Source organism: Pteropus vampyrus, unplaced genomic scaffold (assembly GCF_000151845.1).
Source record: "Pteropus vampyrus isolate Shadow unplaced genomic scaffold, Pvam_2.0 Scaffold102, whole genome shotgun sequence".
NCBI lineage: Eukaryota > Metazoa > Chordata > Mammalia > Chiroptera > Pteropodidae > Pteropus > Pteropus vampyrus.
This window is the reverse complement of record NW_011888883.1, coordinates 2,225,210-2,244,122: the sequence shown is the minus strand read 5'-3', so window position 1 is coordinate 2,244,122 and position 18,913 is coordinate 2,225,210. Positions and strand designations below refer to the sequence as shown.

At 33.8% G+C, this 18,913-nt stretch overlaps 1 protein-coding gene across 2 annotated transcripts in view; it reads right to left on the bottom strand.

Moving 5' to 3' along the window:
* Positions 1-18,913, bottom strand: part of UBE3D (ubiquitin protein ligase E3D) — a 147,273-nt gene that overhangs the window by 63,521 nt on the left and 64,839 nt on the right. For both annotated transcript variants that reach the window (XM_011364893.2, XM_023533438.1), the window contains exon 9: positions 1,715-1,853. In XM_011364893.2, coding sequence (XP_011363195.2) covers positions 1,715-1,853 — 139 coding nt within the window. The remainder of the gene's footprint in view (positions 1-1,714; positions 1,854-18,913) is intronic.

Here is an 18,913-nt window from a genome sequence, read left to right as displayed (position 1 = left end):
GACTCTTACCTTCAATCTCTTTAAAACTTGCATTGAGGATACTTTTTAATAGAATTATTCTCAACTTACATCACACATGGATAATCGTTCTGTCTCCTCCAATATGCTGTAAAATCCTCGAAGTCAGAATCATCCCTATTGCTCCCCACTCAGCCATCATATAAAAATTTCACACAGTACATGAGGGAGTGAAATAAAAACTAATTTTCTTCCAGCCTCGTTCCCCAAAGATAGCTACTATTAAGTTTCTTGTTATTTCCCTCCTATGAAAGTTTGGGCATATACAAACTTTTGTGTTACACACTGTTTAATCCAAAGAGTAAACTTTAGAAGAAATAAGGATGGATAGACAGAATTTTAAATCTTTTCTGGTTCAGGGCAGTCTATAAATAAATAAAATAATTATAAATTACTACAGAATAAGTGGTGTCGTAGACATTCCAAGATAGATACAATTGACCTCCACCTGCCCCTCACACCCTCTCTGCCTTCCTGGACTTCAGCTAGTATTGCATTTGGGTGGCAGATGCAGTTATCCAGGCATAAGCCTAGTGAGTGCAGCTTTGTCTCTAATACTGATCCCTGGCCAGCTCACTCCATCTCTCTGGGTCTGTTTCTGCTACTATAAAATGAGAAAGTGTCCTCTAAGGTCCCTTGAGTCCAGTATTGGAGTTGATAATCAAGGAATGATAAATACAAACACGTAAGCCACAGCCAAAGTCTGAGATCTGTATCAGGAAGAAAATCACAGACACAATGAGTGTAACAGATTACTGGGAGAATATGGATGCAAATTCGATCAAAACAGTTATTTTATTATTATTATTTTTATTTTTATTTTCTTACCAATTTTCTGGGCTATAATTCATAGGAAAGTCCACGTCTTGTTTTACTACAGAGATGCATCAAGCAATATACACTGATCCTAAAGTTATCTTAGGATACATCAGCAACCCTTCAGAAGTAGAACCAATCTACATTTACTCATTTCTCATCAATGCACATGGCCTTAGCGCCAGCCTCAGAAGGCTTGAGAATATTTTTCTATTGTCAAGAGTTACAGATATGTTCAATTACATCAAGTAGTTATAGGGTCACAACTCAGGTGACTAATATCTTAATTCTCATTTGCCACTCCAGTGGCAATTAGCTACCTACCAGGGAGGGGGTCTTCCTGGTCAGACCATATTTGCTATTCTGTTTGTTCTGCTCTGTTCTGACCATGTCCTTTACCAGGAGCACAGATAAATATCCAGGGGAGTGAGAAAGCAATGAGGGAGGGACTAGGGAGAGAGAAACAGGTATTGAGAGTGGGTAGGACACCATCACAGTTAAACTTCCATTTGGCAATTTGATTGCAAGCTGAAAATCCTTGTTCTAGGGCAAATGTGGGAAAAGGGAAGTGGCGTTCACAAGTATCTTTGCCAAATGTTCTTTCCTTTTCTCTCAGAGGCAGAAAAGATGAAGATTAAGAGAACAAATTTAGAAGTTAGAGAGATATGGGTCCTGCCACTACTAGACAATTACCTAGTCAATTTGAGCCTCCATTTGTTCATTTATTTAAAAAGAGATAGACAAGGCAGTGCTTATTATTATTATCATCATGTGAAAATATAGGTTACCACAGACTACCTCCTGTGAAAGACAGGATCCTTAGAAAACAATTACAGGTAAAACTGAGAAAATATACCCTGGCAAAGGAGCCATTCCTTACCTGAAAGGAATTCATATAGCGAAGGGATGGAGGCAGTGTAGCATTATTCCTCGATAATATCAACAGCATTTCCAAGCAGGTTGCAGATGGCAGGGTTAGAGAGTGGACACTGATGTCACTTCCCCATGAGCTGGCAAGCCTGAAACACATTGATATGTGAAATGCCATAATTGCATCTGGTAATAATTATTTCAAAAAGTCTGATGTAGAGGAAAACTTTCAGTTGTGCAAAGAAAAAGTAATGTACAAGAAATAGGAATAAAATGATAATACTGTAAGTTCAGAGTCCATGACATTTTATAGTGTTTTGAGTATATAACAGAGGGATTAGGCAATTTTTTTCAGGTCAACAATATTTTACACTCAAAGTTTCAGGGTCATGTGAAATGCAGTCCTCTTTTGAGGAGTCTACTTGGAGTTAGGAAGAATGATACCTCACACATCGAACACTTCCTATGTTTTATGCCCTATTCTATATATAATGTTTGTTCAACCCTCAGATACCCTTGAAATAGAACTATTGTTACCTCCATTCTACAAATATAGAAATTGTTTCTGAGCTGGATATGCCCTACGGAATATCCAATTCACTGATTTTCAGATTTTTAAAAAGTGATCACATTCATTCATCAAAAGTCTTGTAAAAACTCTTGTTTATAATACAAATGAAAGTAAAGCTTCTGTTAGAAGGGAAAAAGTTGGCAGGGAGCTCTCTTCACCTTCCAGAGTGGCCTGTGAAGTAGCTCTGCTACATGCTGTGGAACCTTTTTGAAAATCCTTTCATTTGAGAGAAGAGGAAACTGAGGACTAGAAAAGTAAAGGGACTTGTCTGAGATGAGGCAGATGTTTAGCAAATGATATGGCTGGGTCTGAAATCCTGGTTTCCTGACTTCCTACATGGTGCTTAAAGGGAAAAATCAGGACTTTATCATGAGAAAACAAAGTAATAAGAATAGCATAAGTCTTACGCGATCAACTCTTCTATTTACAGTACTTGATTATTTCCTGCCTGTGCCCCCACCAAAGTATTTCTTAAAAATCAGTCCTGATTTTTAAAGAGATGTGTGTGTGTGTGTGTGTGTGTGTGTGTGTGTGTGTGTGTGTGTGTGTGTACATTTGCCTTTCTATAAATTTCTCTCTGTAAAGGTGCTTTTTGACCAAGTCAGTGGTGAATTCTGGAAGTTTAGGGACCATCATAGGTCGTGGGCATAATGGATTTACCACTTTATATGGTTTAACTGTGTCCATCAGGTTACTTATTATGCTGATATATTTCTGATGTGGGTTGCAGAGTTAACTCTTCTAGCTGGACTGGGATAGGACACTCTCCACATTCCTAAAAAATGGTTTGTTTCAGCAAGGGCACAGTTTCTGTCTTTCTGGTGTTTTAAAAATCATTATTTTATATTGATTGGCTATGTTATATTCTTTCTGCTTCAACTAACTGTATAACATTCTCAACATTTCCCTGGAATGGAAATAAAAATCTTGCTATCTTTGGTAAAACTCAAATGTAGTACAGCAGAGGCTCCAAGCTCATTTTTCTAGCACCTTCCTTATGCCCTCCATGAACCACAGTTACTTTCTATTCTCTAAACTGCACTGCACTGCACACCCTGTGTCTTGTCATACAGTGTTCTCAGCCTGGAAGGCTGTTAGCCTTCCTGGTGCACTTCTGTCCATCCTGCAAGGCCCACTTACTTATCAGTTCTTTGGAGACACTCTTCTATTTCCCTTATCTGAATTAACTACTTGCTGAATACCATACTTGTATCTATTATAACACTTAGCACACCTTACTCGTATTCTTATTTGAGCTGTGTCTACATCTCCAACTCATCTAAGATCAGACATGAGCAACCATAGCCTGTGGATTCCTCTAATTTTGCAGTCTAATGTAAAAAATAAAGATTAAATTAGTGATGTTTTTCCTCAAAACCACCCAGGTGTTAGCCTTCCACTGGCTAAAAGAAATATCTTTTTTTTTTTTCCACTTATAATCACGATAAGTGAAAAATTGAACATATTTGTATGTTCAATAAGCAATTTAAGTTTTCTGAATTTATACCCTCCATCCCAGCAACCACAATAGGGTTCATTATTTTCATTCTGAACTTTTTAAAAAGTGCCCTGGAAAGGCTTTTGCTTTTTCCGAATTGGAGCTCTTGCAGCAAAGGTCACTTGACACTGCCCTGGACTGTGAATGTCCTTTGAGAACTCATCTGTGCATCCTCAAAACCTAACCCAGGGCCGACATGCTGCAGACCTTCCTCAGGGTGTCCCCAGATTAAGTGAATACTGCAAACAGGACTGGGGCCGCTGGAGCTCATAATTAAGGAGCCTAATAAGTAGGGATCACCTTTGAAGCAGTGTCACTTTGTCATCATTTTCAACCCTTCTTTTGGTGGTAATATATTTGCAAGATAAAGGAAAATGGAAAATTACAGACATAAATATTTTTAGAACAGAGCTATTTTAGTTTATTATGGCTATAGATGCTCTCCGTAACAGATGCTTAAATTTTATAAGTTTTAGGATTTAGGTTTCTTCTGACTGTTGCTCAGACAGTGGGCCAGGTACTTTATTTATAGTCATTGTCTCTAATTCTACAGTAGCCCTGAATGGCAGGCATTGCTCATCTCATATTAAAGATGAGGAAACCAAAGGTCAGAGAGGTTAAGTGATTGTCCACCATCATACAGCTGGTGGGTGATGGAACAAGGATTCACTCAATTCAGCCCCAATCCAAAGCCTGTGCTCTGCGCATTATATGACACTTATCTTTCAGGACACTACATATATCATCATGATCTCCAAGCGAACCACAAGTAACCAAATCTTCTAATGCCTATTTCTTCTGTATGTTAACTCCTTAGCTTGTAAAATATACAGTTAAGAGTATTCTTGTTTTTCTGTAAGAACTAGTTTTATCTTTCTTAAAGCTGATACTTTATGTATACAGATGGACATGGGAAAATACCCATATGTCATGGTAAACAAAATAGTTATATAATGAGAAAAAAGGTTAGGCAATACAATAAATATAAATGGTTATTTCTATTAGAGGGAAATAATAACCTTTTTTACATTTTCTTCTTTATATTTTTTATTTTAAAGTGGTATTTTTAAAATCAGAAACAAGTTAATGATGTAGATGAGATTTCTGGTATAGACAAAGTAATGTTTAAATACTGCATAAAGGTATCAACATGGTGCTATGGTATGATCTATCAAAAAGGACATGAAAACAGAAATTAAAATATATCAGCACTGCCTTGTCACCCATCAGCAAGTGATCTTGGACAAGCGCTCTTGGGCAGGCCTAGTTTCCACATAAGAACCCGGAGTTCATACACAACCTATCCAACATATCAGACCACTAAAACTTATACAAAAGGACATTCTACTAATGATAGTCATAAAGACAAATTACTTATACATGTTATTCATGTCTGTATGTAATGATAAACATTTGCATGGTATGTGAATCGAAGATTGGCATTTTAAATCTAATCCTTAAAGTATTCTATGATTTAACAATTTTTATTCCTATTGAAGCTCAGAAAGGTGAGGAATGTTATCCTGATCACACAGTCAGTGATGGAAAAGAAACTCAAGAATGATCCTCATTCTCTTTTTACTATGGTCTCATTCTCTTTTTACTATGCCATAAACAAGGCAAAAGCACACTAGATATTTTCGAACCAGTTCTATCCAATGAAATCAAACCTATTCTATACATATAAATGGGGTAGATTTTAGATATCTTAGAACACCTCATTTTTTAATAATTTGAACTACCCTATTTCTGAAATTAGACAACCCAGCTGGACCTAATATGGCTTAAATTCCTAATATTCATCTTGTCCTTTCCCACAGTGTATTTTTTATTAGCTGCAGAACTTATTTTTTAGTGTTAAAATTTATAAATTTTCTCTATAATTTTAATCACATGAAACATTCATATATGTAGACCAAGAGAGAAATTAATATATGAAAACAGTTGTTTTAGAATGGTTGAATGGTGGGTAATGTGTCCCCAGAAACTTGGTTAATGTTTTTACATTTAAAAACAAAATTAGAACAAAGAAAAGAGAGCAGGAAGTAAAGAGGGAGAAATGGTTTGGTATACTTAAAATTCAGTTTATTTTAAAACAGTCACTAAATTCATTATGTAGAACTTAGGTCATGTGTTGATTAAGTCAGAGGTGATTGAGAATATCCACCTACGGCTCAAATATCAGTACAAATTTCTGATAATGATATAAACATTTTAAGAAACATAGTATTATAATAATCAAAATTTGGATTATTTATGGTATTTCTTGCAAAGATATCATAGACTATTAGACCTAAATCAGTAATCTGCTATAAAATCAATGAGAAAAGTACTTCAAGAGGAACAACGAACTAAACATCAATTGAAATCTCTTTCTGTGACTTTTAAAGTTCTGGGAGAGGAAAAGTTTTCCTAGGAGATCAGTACTGTCAGCCAGATGACCTTAGTCTAAGAGACCAAAACGCAAGCAGAGGACACACCATCCTTATTTCTAAACTTTCGCCTTGACAAAATTCCCCAGAGAAGTAACTATGGCCTATCTATTTTTATAGAGGCAAAGAGAAGGGGGAAAAAAGTCACTTTCTATCACTTCTAACAAAAATGGTGAAATTGAGAATGAATCAACCACCAATCAACATCAAGAAAGAACTTGAGAAAATAGAAAGGTGATACAGTCTTCTAGGGCATACAGAGGTTGTTTAATGAAATAGGTGAAAACAACAAATAGAGATGATATAACAACTCTACCGAAAATTAAAATATTTCAAATGAGTTCAACATAACTATATAAGGAAGAAAAAATAACACAGTATAGAAAAGCTCAAGATAAAAATATTTAACTTAAATTTCATGTTTCTCATATTTTAGTAGTTGATTTGGACTATTCAGTCCTAGAAAGACCTAAGAAAGAACCTACTAATGATGTTAAAATATAATATTTTTATACCTGTGGATTTTTAAAATTCAGTGATAAGCCCATCAATTTAAGCTCTCAAAATACCAAACAAGCAAAGATCACAACATAGTGCTAGAATCATTATAAACATACCACTATTTAACACATAATTTGGACAAGGAATCAAAATTTTAAAAATTCTTATGAAATGTCGAGATCACAAAATTCTGAAACTAAATGTATGAGTGTATCTGTCATGATAAACCATATTAACTCCATATATTAAAATATTTTGAAAGTACCGATTCATAAAAATAGAACCTGAAACACATACATATCACCTAATACTTATACATTTCAAAATAAGGTTCATAAAGTAATGAACAGTGTTTCTTTGAAATTACAGTATTTTCTTTGAGAGTTACAGAGTTTTTAAATCACAAGTGTCAGAATTGTTCTTTCTCTTTGAATTAAACGGCTCTTGAGAGAAAAACCTTAGGTACACAATTCCTGAAAGCCATGGCTTTTAAACTTTACCCATAAGACCTATGAGCTTGTGAAGGCAAGACCACTCCCATATATCAGAAAGTATGGGGAAAAGTGTTCTGCTTTAAGATACCAACAAGGTCACCTCAACATTAAGTGTATTAAATTCATGCCAAAAAATAAAAGATTTTGCTTTTTATAAATGCCTGTATTATAGCAAGATACCAGTTGTTGACAACATAGGAATTAAGACTGGCAACACTTTCATTAAAGGAGAGATCCCACCACTATGTGCATGCCTGCTAGAAACTTCACAATAAGAAGTGATATCATTAGAAATATAGTAGAAGTCCATCTAAAGTGACCAGCTATTCCTTCAGATTTTTAAAAACTTTTGTTATAGACAATTTCAAATATACAAAAGTATATTTGGAAGAAAATAAATTTAAAACCCTATTTTGTACCATATCCAAAATTAAAGATGTTTTAAAGACATATATGTAAAAAATAAATCAAAAAAAAAATTTCCAGAAAATTTAGGAAACTACAACAATCCTATAAGCCATAAGGGTTTTATAATGATAAAAAATTGTATTGTTAATAAACAAAAAAAAGTTAGAAATCACAGGCAGAAGGCAGAAACCTCTATGATAGAAAGAATCCCTATATTTTTATAAAAGGAAGACAAAGAACGCAAATTCATTTTTTAAAAGGCTTTCAAGTAGTGATTTCTAAACCATTTGAAGGTGATAGGTCTCTATGACAATATAATTAAAACTATGGACTCCCTTCCCAAAATAGCATTCATTTATTATACAAAGAAAATTTTGCACATACTTTTGAGTGTTTCTCAGACCACCCAATTCCCCAAGCTCACTCATGCCCTCATTTCATATAAATAGAATCATACAAAATGTGGCGTTTTTCATCTGGCTTCTTTCACAGACCTCAGAGTAAGAACCATTGCTTTTAGGTTAAAATCTGACTTCTAATTTACTATTTTCCATAAAATATTAAAAACAGTTCCATTTAAAACTAACTATATACCATAATGTTTGTGTTAGCATATTAATAAGCGTAACCATTTAGGAAGTTTTCAAAGAGCCTTTAAAGAGAAAGTCTCCTGGCTCACATTTTTACCAAAGTCCGTTACAAGGAAATCAGCTGAAAAGGAGGTTGAGAAATGTACTTCTAGTTTTTTAATCTGAGTAACTGGAAGTCAACATATGAGGGCTGGAATGTAATAAAGCAGATCCACTCTAATAATATTCTTATACATAAATCTCACACTGAGCATCACTCGATGCTTATCCCTGTCCCATCAGGTGGCCAACTCAGCCAACAATTTCATAATCAACACTACCCATTATTAAGTCCTTTGCCAATGTGGATGTAAAATGTTTATGATGCATGAAGTACAAAGCAAGAGTTTAAGACTTTTCTTCTTTTATGATTTCTTAGGACTGGTGAAACAAATAGGTTTTCTTCATTTTTCAATTCAAATCGACTGACAGTGACTGCATTGAGATGTACAGTGAAAACATGTTTGGTCTCAGCAGAAAAGAGAGGTATGATGTTTTGGAGTTCTACCAGCCCATGGCTACAGAAGGGGGTATATCCTAGTTGTCTGTACCCTATCCGACCCTACTCTCCTCTGTCTTTATAGAATACCATCATTTTCCAGTATCCCTGGCTTCTCTTACACCCCTTCCTAAGTCTACTCTCAGATGGCTTTCTCTTGGAAATCCATACACCCTTCCTTTAGGGCAGGTGACAATGGTGTAACTCGGTTCAGATGAATTAGGCCCAGCCAGACTTGGTATGTAAGATATTAGTAACTGAACTGCATAACCCTAAGTCACAAGTGATTCTCTCTGACCCATCTGAAGATAAATTTCAATGATAAAAATTCTGTCCTTCCATGACGAGAAATGAGAATCCAAATCTCAAGATCACTAGCCTACTCATGTTCCCTGTGCAAGAGTTCTTGATTTTAGAAAACGTCCTCATGTTTAAGACTTCAAACTTTTCGTGAGGTTACATGTCAATGTAACTCTGGTAGAGTGAAAGCCCAGCTGGCCACACCCATTTCAGGTAAGAGAATCAGTTTTGAAATTATCTTCCACAGAGAAAATTCATGTCTACCAACTTAAATTCAATTCCCCTGTAACAGTGGGACTCATGTGTACCTTAATAAATATAAACATATAAGAGCTACCAGGTCAGGCCTGACAGTCTCCTAAATTTTATATCTATCATTTACTCATTAGCTGACCCTAAAGAGATCTGATTATAGATACTGGCAAATATGCTTTAAGGTTTTATTCAAAGATTTTATGGAATAAGAGGCATCCCCTGGAGCATCTTGAGTCAAAGAGGGAAGTATTTAACTAAATTTTTCTAAGGTAGAACCAAATATTGTTAAATGGAAGCATTTGGAACCTAAGAGGAATTTCACCGAGACCTCCAAAGTCTACGGTTTTTAAAAATATTATTAAATATGTAGCTTCTCTTTCCTTGCCACTACACTCTTGAAATGAGGTATTTCTGATGGTTGGCTTTCAGTATTCTAAATTCGGTCCATTTTGTAATGGCTATTCTCAATATTTGGTACCAAGGTATGAAAGATACACTTAAAATGTGGGTATTCATCCCTGTCTGGTGTATGTATGTATAACTGAGGGTGGGGGGCAGGTCTTAAATATGAGCTTTTCAAGAAATCAGTATTCCAGAAAGATTTTAGAATTCTTTACAGAAACTGGAGGAAGGTAGTTAAGTACTTGAATTTACCAGTGTTAAGAGAGCTAGAGAAGCTAATATGCCTGGTTTTTTAAAACAGCAATACATTTTACTGTGAAAATAAAAATATCATTAATCTCTGAACTAATTCGTACTATAATGAGAAATTTTTTGTGAATGTTAAAATGAGGAAAGTTTGCATTCTTTAGTATAGGTAATAGAAATAAAGTAAAACAATGTTTCTTTTTTTGAGGTACGTTTTTTAAAATTAAATTTATTGGGGTGACATTGGTTAATAAAATTATGTAAGTTTCGAGCGTACAATTCTATAATCCATCACTTGTATATTGCATTGTGTTCACCACCTGAAGTTAAGTTTCTTTCCGTCACCATTTATTTCTTGATGATCCAACTAAAAAAACTTATTGATTTTGTATTTTAAAATAAAAATATTTCATTTATAATGAAAGTATTTTTTGTTAAATTATTGATATAAAGTTTCAAAACATATAAACTTGCTTTAGTTAGTAAAATAAACACGGATTTTTCAGTGAAAGTAGCAAAACTATATTTTTGATACCTAAGTTCGTTTTTTATTAACATCCCAAGCATCATCTTCAATTCTGCTTTCTTATTACTTACAACATTGAGTTTTAGAAACTAGCAAAAATAAGTCACTGATTCTAAGTATGAAACCCCTAATGATTGTAGAACTATATTTGACATGGAAAGATAGTCACAATATTTTGACATGTTAAAAAGAAAAAGTGAAATAAAAAACAACACACATAGCTAAAATTAATTTATGTAAAGTCAAATTTTCTAACTATGCCTTTCTCTATGTGTGTACATAAAAGATGTATGCAAGGAAGAGTGCCAAAATGTTGATAGCTGTTTTCTGTGGATAGCGAGATTGTAAGAATTCTGCTTGTTCTCTTCCTCTATATTTTCCTACATTGTTTCAAATGTTTACATTAATATGACAATTTTGGTGATCATATAAAAAGTAAAGCATTTTCATTTGAAAATATATGAAATGAAACCTACTTTTGAATGTTTAAAGTATGTATTAACATTACACCAAGTAAAATTCATTTTTATGCAAAAAATCAAATCATCTTAACGAGTACTTTAAATCTTTAGCTGAAACTAACCTAATTAGTAGTCTTTTCTGTGAAAATAGTTACTTGAAATGGTAAATTTGGCATTCAAGATTTTTGTCATTGTGAGCATCACTCAAGTTGTTCTAGATATTAAAAATGTGTTGTCTACAAATTGACACATTTGGTGGTTGCTATTAAGAGGAATCTTTACTTATTTGATAACAAATACAAAATAAATAATACGAATGACTGACAATTTGAGATGACTTCAGCAGGTATGATATCTATTATTAAGAGATGATAATAAAACTAGGGAGCCTCTTTTTATTTTTATTTACTTATTTTTTTAAGTGCCAGGATAAAAGCTTACATCCAAGAAAGTAAGGCAAAATTATGTCAGGTAATTTCCATGAACTTGGAACAAGGTAAAAGCCCATGTTATTTGCCTTAGCACTTTGCCAAAACAAACCAGAGAATCTGGCTTCTTTGAAAGTTAGGTGCCCAACCTAACATTCAACCTAGAATCCTATCATATTTTTGAAACATCCAACAAAAAGCATAATAACAGCCAATCTGCCTGGTGCTGTGATCCTATTAGGTCTTGCAACCTAAGCAGAGCCAGCTTAAATCTAATCAGCCCAAACAGCTGTTTTAACAGTTGGGTTTCTCCAAAATTAAAATATTCTATTCTTGACAGTTCTTAGCAACTCAACTGTTAAAACAGCTGCTCAAGTCGAAGAGTTAAAACCAAGTGTACATGCAGTCTTCCTCCCATTTGCAACTGCTTTAAGATTCTTTCAGAATAGAAGTTCCTAAATTGAAGTTCATTTCGACATTTCCTGACTCATTTAAAGTTTTATGCTTCTATTGCCTCTATCTCTAACCCTCAGCCAATATTTCTGCCATCACCATCTTTCTTGGTGTTTGCTCTTTGTCTGCCAGCTGGTGGTTCTATACTTCCCTCCTTTGAAATATCTGTGTAATTCACACACTTATTCCTCTACTGTCTTGGAAGCATTTTCACTTCCTGTGAAAACAGAAGTGGTAACTCAGAAGTCCTCAGACTCCACTAAGTAATATATTATTTCCAATGACTTACATTAGTACCATTAAGGTTAACTGTTAAAGTAAGACTCTTAAAAGAATCCAAATATGCTCTCTGGCTAACAGTTTTTGTTTTTGGTCACTTTATAAATATCTTTAAATTGTGCATTCATCATGATCTCATTCAGATGTATGTCTGTCCATTTTTTTTTACTTGCTCTGTAGCATAGAAATTTATTAACCAACAATCATATTACCAATAATGATTAAGTAGTTTTACCTGTCTATCCATCTCTCTAACCCACCTTTCTGTACATGCATTCATCCATTTATGCACCCTCCTTCTCGTCTTAAAATTCTTGCCAACTGGACTGGATACACTAAAGCTAAATAAACTCTGATAAACTCTTAAAGATCTTGACCCTGGTTTCGTAACATTTGCTTTCTTCCTTCACAATGTCCTTATTCCTTAAAATTATACTGCATTACAGATAATTTAAAATCCTAGCTCCCAGGGTCTAAGAATAGATTTACTGCAGGACCTGGACTCATCAAACCAGAACATACCTACAAAGAAGCTGAACACATTTCAAGATTACAAAATTTTTCCTGCAGCAGCTCTAGCTCTTCCCATGGGTTATGTACAGAGTGATTCTGGCACATTAATCTTAGAAACAACTTCTCTCCCATGCCCCACTTCTCAGTGAAGGAGGACGGAAGCCACAGATATACTTCAACAAGTGCAGATACCATAAATAAAAAGGTGCTCACAGACCTTGTACCAGCCGGCACAGTCCTGGGGCAACTTGACTCCTGGAGTACTCTGTGGAACAGGGCTCCGGGGATGGAAGTCATTTTAATAAGTCATGTCAAACCCTAAATTACCAGCATAGTAGAGATAAGCTTTTTTTTTCTTTTTTTCTTTTTTTAATTAAAAGAGACTCTGAAATACTGGCTCTGCTGTCACACTATCTCACTACCATAATGTCCATGCTGATGATGCTAGGGCCAAAGTCTCCGAACTTTAATTTTGAGTCAGAACGCAGAACAGTTATTCATTCTTCCAGCTTATAGTATTGTTAAGATCAGTTTTGCTTTAAAGGGCTAAACATAGAAAAGTTTTCATTTTTAATAAGAGTTTAGATAAATAACCCTAAATCCCAAAGGGCCTTGTTAAAGCAGCCTCATGAAAGTTTTACAATTGCATATGAGTTTGAAAAAAAAAAAGTCTACCTAGCAGTTTGAGTTCTCACTGACTTCTCTAGCCTTGGGGAAGTTATTGTTGAAATTCATATGTCTTGCTATTTCAGATGATTTAAAGCAGTATATTATGATAAATCACCATGAAGTACACCAAATGAAAGACACCATTCCAACAAAAATCTCAATTTTAAATACACAAAATACACACAATGCACTCATCCGTATATTTAAATAGCATTAAGGTTCTGATACATTACTCATCTAACCACATTTTATTCTCAGAGACCTAGGATGCAAAAACATATTTTGTACTAGGTGATCTATTTTTCCTTTCTTTCTTTAGGAGGTCATTTCAACATATTTTGACTCTACCCTGGAGAATTAATGTCTATGCAGGATAATTCCAAGAAAATTGGAAATTAAGAACATTAAGTAGTGGGCAATGTTAACATATTATCACTTCCCTTATTAGACCTGGGAAAATCAAGACTGACATAGTACATTTAAAAGGTGAGAGAATGACTGAAAATAGAACAGAACCTATGTTCACATAATGAAACACCAGAGATGGCTTTTTAAAAATGCCTTGGTACCTAGGACATCATCTTGCAATGCGGTAAGAGCTTAATAAATATTTGCTGAGTGAATTTTAAAAATCAGCTTATAGATCATTTTCTGCCATTTTTATACCATTACAGGACTATCACCATTAGTGCTTCTGAGACCTTAAAATCAGTGTGCCAGGAATCTTTAGCCAACTCTAAAAATCTGTTAGATTTCAATAATAGGACCTCAGAGTAGGAACTGATCTAAGAGGGATGAAGTCCCTCTGCAATATTCCCAACATGTGGCTGTATGGGCTTTGCCTGAATAATTCCAGTAACAGGGAGACTCACTGAAAAGTTATTTAAATTGAGTGAAATCTACTCTTCAGAACCTGAGCCCTTCAGAGAATGTCTAACAACATTTAGTACTTTTTCCTGATTTTTCTCTAAGCTAAACATTCCCCATTTCCTCATGTCATATGAATGAGTCTTCTTACCATTTCCAATTTTTCAACTCAGGGACAATGTATTAAAATAGCCCTACCATGATCTTCATCATTAGCGTAGAATGCAAAGTTGCAAAGAATCTCGTATGTTATCTTTCACATATATCAGTTCATTTAGTCTTCAGAATAACACTGTAAAATGGGGTTTTATTTTGTCCATTTTATGGACAAACTGAAGTTCGAGAGGTTAAATGACATGGTCACAAAGAAAAATCAGGACTCATCTCCAGTTCCTCTGATTCCCATGTGTTTTTTTATTTTCTTTTGAACCTCAATCTTTTCAGCTGTAAAGGGAGGGAAGTAATATTTGTCCTTTAAGACTCAAAGGTTTCCCGTGAATATCAAACAAGATAATGTATGGGAAAAAAAGCATAAAAGGAAGGTTTTTATTACTAAGATCATTCATATGCAGATCATCTCTGCTCTTTAAAGTATTTAATTTATGAATGAGAGAAGTCCGAGTCACAGTGATATGAGTGGTACTGTTCTTTGCTTTCAGAATGCATAGTATGTGGCATCTGAAGGATCCAGGAGTATAACGAGAACAACTCCTATAAACCACTCAACTTTTGGAGTTCTGAATTCAATTAAGAAGGCATTTTCCTAGAAAAACTATTATTTTTGCCTATACTGAAACTTTAGTATTCTGTCAGGTTCGTAGATCATATATGTTATAGATTAATAGATTTTCATGAACTAGCCTGGAAACTGACATTTATAATTCTATGAGAACAGCCTTCTAGTTCTAAGGATTTGCCTTTTTAGAAAGAAACTTTTGGAATATAAGACAAGAAGTCTTTTTCTTTCTTTCTCTTGTTAAGGCCTAGTAATGGTTTTCTAAGGCATAATAGAATATTTTTAATTATTTTATTCTCATTTTTCAAGGAGAATAAAGTAGTAGTGTATATTCTAGATGTAGTTGAAGAATGGAGAGTTGATTTTCAATTCAAGTACTTCTTACCAAGTGCTGCTGCAAGAACACCACATTAAGACCAGGATTTCATTTGAAGATTGTTTTCTAGAAGGATGACTTGATAAACAAATAGCAAAAAACCTATAACAAACTGACTCTGTTTCTCAGTGAAAACCATTTAAACAAAATGAACAAAACTGTTTTGTCAAAAATGTGAAAGACATACAAAAGTAGAGAGAATAGCATAATGAACACTCATACCCTCAAACATCCAGCTTCAACATTATCAGTTTATGGCTAATCTTGCTTCAGCTATATTCCCCACCAAATACCCTCAATCCCTGGAGTTTATAAAGCAAATTCCACAAACACTACTATACCATCTGTAAATACTTAATATTCTAAATGACAGGAATTCATTTAAAAATATCATATCCATATTATCATACCTAAAAAAGTTAACAATAATTCTTCAATCTCATCAAACGTTCATGTCCTCACTTATTTAAGATCTTTTTCCTTTAATATTTTAATAAATTGAGATCCACATAAGGTCCACACGTTAAAATCCGTTGATAAGTCATATGTTTCTTTTAATAGATTCTCTTTCCCTTACTAACTTTTTTGTTGAAACCAGGTTGTTTATTTTGTAGTTTCCCAGTCTAGAATTTGCCCATTGCAACCTAATGGTATAATTTAACATGTTCCTGTCTCTTAAATTTCCTGTAAATTGATAGCTGGATCTAGAGACTTGACCAGATTCGATGCTTTGGGGAAGGCAGGGTTATATACTTCTATCAAGAGGCATATAATCAATCACCCTCTCTCTGTCTCTTTTTGTGATGTTAGTATCCATAGATGATAATTTCCAAGTCTCATTATTTCATGATAGGTCAGGAAATCATGATATCTGAATTCTAGGATATTTTTCATTTATCAGCTGCAATCCTAATAAAAAGAAACTTCCTCATACCACCTATTTGGTTACTTTGAGGTGCAGTTCAGAGAGGAAAGGCAGGAAAAATGCTAGATTTTATTCCCCTTTATCTTTGTTTTCAAAGCAATGAGATGATTAACTAGCATTTCCAGAGGTAATGACCAATAAAATTTTTATTTTTTAGTATCATGATAAACTCATGGGCCTAATATTTGTTGCTTTATTCTTATTAAGTTATTATCCTTATTGATATACAATTTGACCCATCTTTAGCAAGTGGAGCCTATTCAGGTTATCTCCTGAGTCATTTGATATACCCTGATAATACTTGACAATTTCTTTTCTGTAAGAATAAGACATGACAAGTTCTTTTTGTACAACTGCCTGTACATACCTGGAATCACCTACTTTTGAGGAAGCCCTGGCTGCTTTCACTGGGAAATGGTAAACAATCTGGGTTCTAGGGATACACTGCCACTGAGTTAGTCAATCAGGGCTTTTCAGTAAACTAAAAAGTATTATTTTTTAAAGATTAAAATAAATCATGTATTCATGTTGTTATTCTATTTCAAATTCAGGACTACAGAGTTTTAGTTAACCTCACAAACCTTGCATCTATATCTTCTATTTCCCATGCCAAAAATCCCAATTCTCATGACACTGACATAATTACTCACCTGACTTATCCTAAAATGCACAGACAAGTTTAGTATATCAGTACCACACTATTACCAATAATTATTGAAAAGGTTTTAAGGTGTTTTTGTAGTTTCTTTTGTCATTAGGTTATATACCCAGAGAGATGCATAGTCTACTCACTGTTTTCTAGTCTATTGGAGCACTTTCTTTTTATATGTTTATGCTACCTACTATAATTGCACTTAGGTTATTATTATTTTTTATTTCCTTTGAATTTTTAAAATGGTATTTTATAATTATGTGAAGTATGTACTTGTTCCAAAGACAAATCTATGAAATCAAATTTTTAAAAGTCTAATTTCTAATTCTTTTTCTATCCACCCTTTCTTCTTCCTCCTTTTATATGCTAATTAAATTTTATGGTTTATCATTTGATTTTTTAAAAACATAAGCAAATATATTCATATTCTAATCATTTTCATTAAATGATAGTATACCATACATACTTTTCTTCACCATAGCATACTATACACTTTCTTCACCAAAAATTTTCCTCACATATTCTTCACATACTTTTCTTCACTTCACCATAATGATATTTGTCATTACTTTTTAGAGTTGTGTGATTCTTAATTGCAAGACTGTATTATAATTTATCCAGTCCTGTACTGACTGACATTTGGGCCTTCCTGTCTTCCTATCTTCCTGTCTTCCTGTCTTCCTGTCTTCCTTCCTCCCTCCCTCCCTCCCTCCCTTCCTTCCTTCCTTCCTTCCTTCCTTCTTCCTTCCTTCCTTCCTTCCTTCCTTCCTTCCTTCCTTCCTTCCTTCCTTCCTTCCTTCCTTCCTTCCTTTCCTTCCTTCCTTTCCTTCCTTCCATTCATTCATGTTGCTAACAGTATAAATAGTACTAAATTGAATAGTCTTGTGCACATGTCCTTTAATTTTTGGACAGTTTGTCTTTGGAATAAATTTCTAGAAGTGGGATTGCAGCATCAAGAAATAAATGGACTTTGTAATTTTGCCACATTCCTCTCCATAAAGATTGTACCATCTTGCATTCCCAGCAATATTTCTCAATGGTTTCACCAGTAGAATATGTTGTCAAACTTTTGCCAATTTAATAAAACTCAGAAGAGTTTATTTTGCATTAAACTAGGAGTGAGATTGGATATCTTTTTATATGTTTAAGAGTTCTTTGAATTTCTTTTCCTACAAAATATCTGTGAATATCTTTAACCCATTTTTCTACAGGGTTGTAAACCTTCTTCTCCTCTGTGGATTTTCATACATAAGGGTTATTAGCCTTTGTGGTTTAATTTATAAAGAGTTTTCAGAGTTATTCTTTTTTACTTTGTTTTTATTAATTTTTATTTTTTCTATTTTCACTTTTATGTAATCAAATTTATTATTTTCCTTATTACTTCTAGATTTTGAGTCATAGGAAAAATTTCCTCACTCCAGGGTGAGGGAAGAATTGACCCATATTTTCTTTTTGTACTTATGTGGTTTCTTTTTTAAAGACCACTGATCCATTTGGCGTGTATTCTGGTGTATGATGTGAAGATTAAAATTTTACCTTTTTCTTTGTACCTATCCCATTATCTCAACGTTATTATTGTTTGTTTCCAAATGAACTTTATAGACAACTTGTCTAGATAAAAACAAAATAAAACCTAATAGTATTTTTTTATTGAATTTATACATTAATTTAGGACTATCTGTCATTTTAATATTTAGCCTTCTTATTCAAGAATATGGTATATATTTCCATTTGTTTAAGAGAACTTTTGTAGTCTTTCAAGAGTGTTTTATAATTTTCCTCATATAAGTTCTGAACATTTCTTGTTACGTTTATGTATTCTCTTTTTCCTCCTCCCTTTCCCCCTCCTTCTTCTCCTTCTTCTTCTTTTGCTATTGTAAATGGAATGTTCCCTTCCACAATATAGTCTAAGTGGTTTTTGACTGCATATTAAACAAAAATAACCTTTCTATAATTAGATAATTTAATCAAGCATCTCATTGTAGTAGTTTTTTCATGGATGCTTCTGGAAATAGTTGAAAACAAATGTTCACTGAAAGGATAACAGATAAATAAGTTGTGGTATATTCTAACAAAAGAATATTTTACA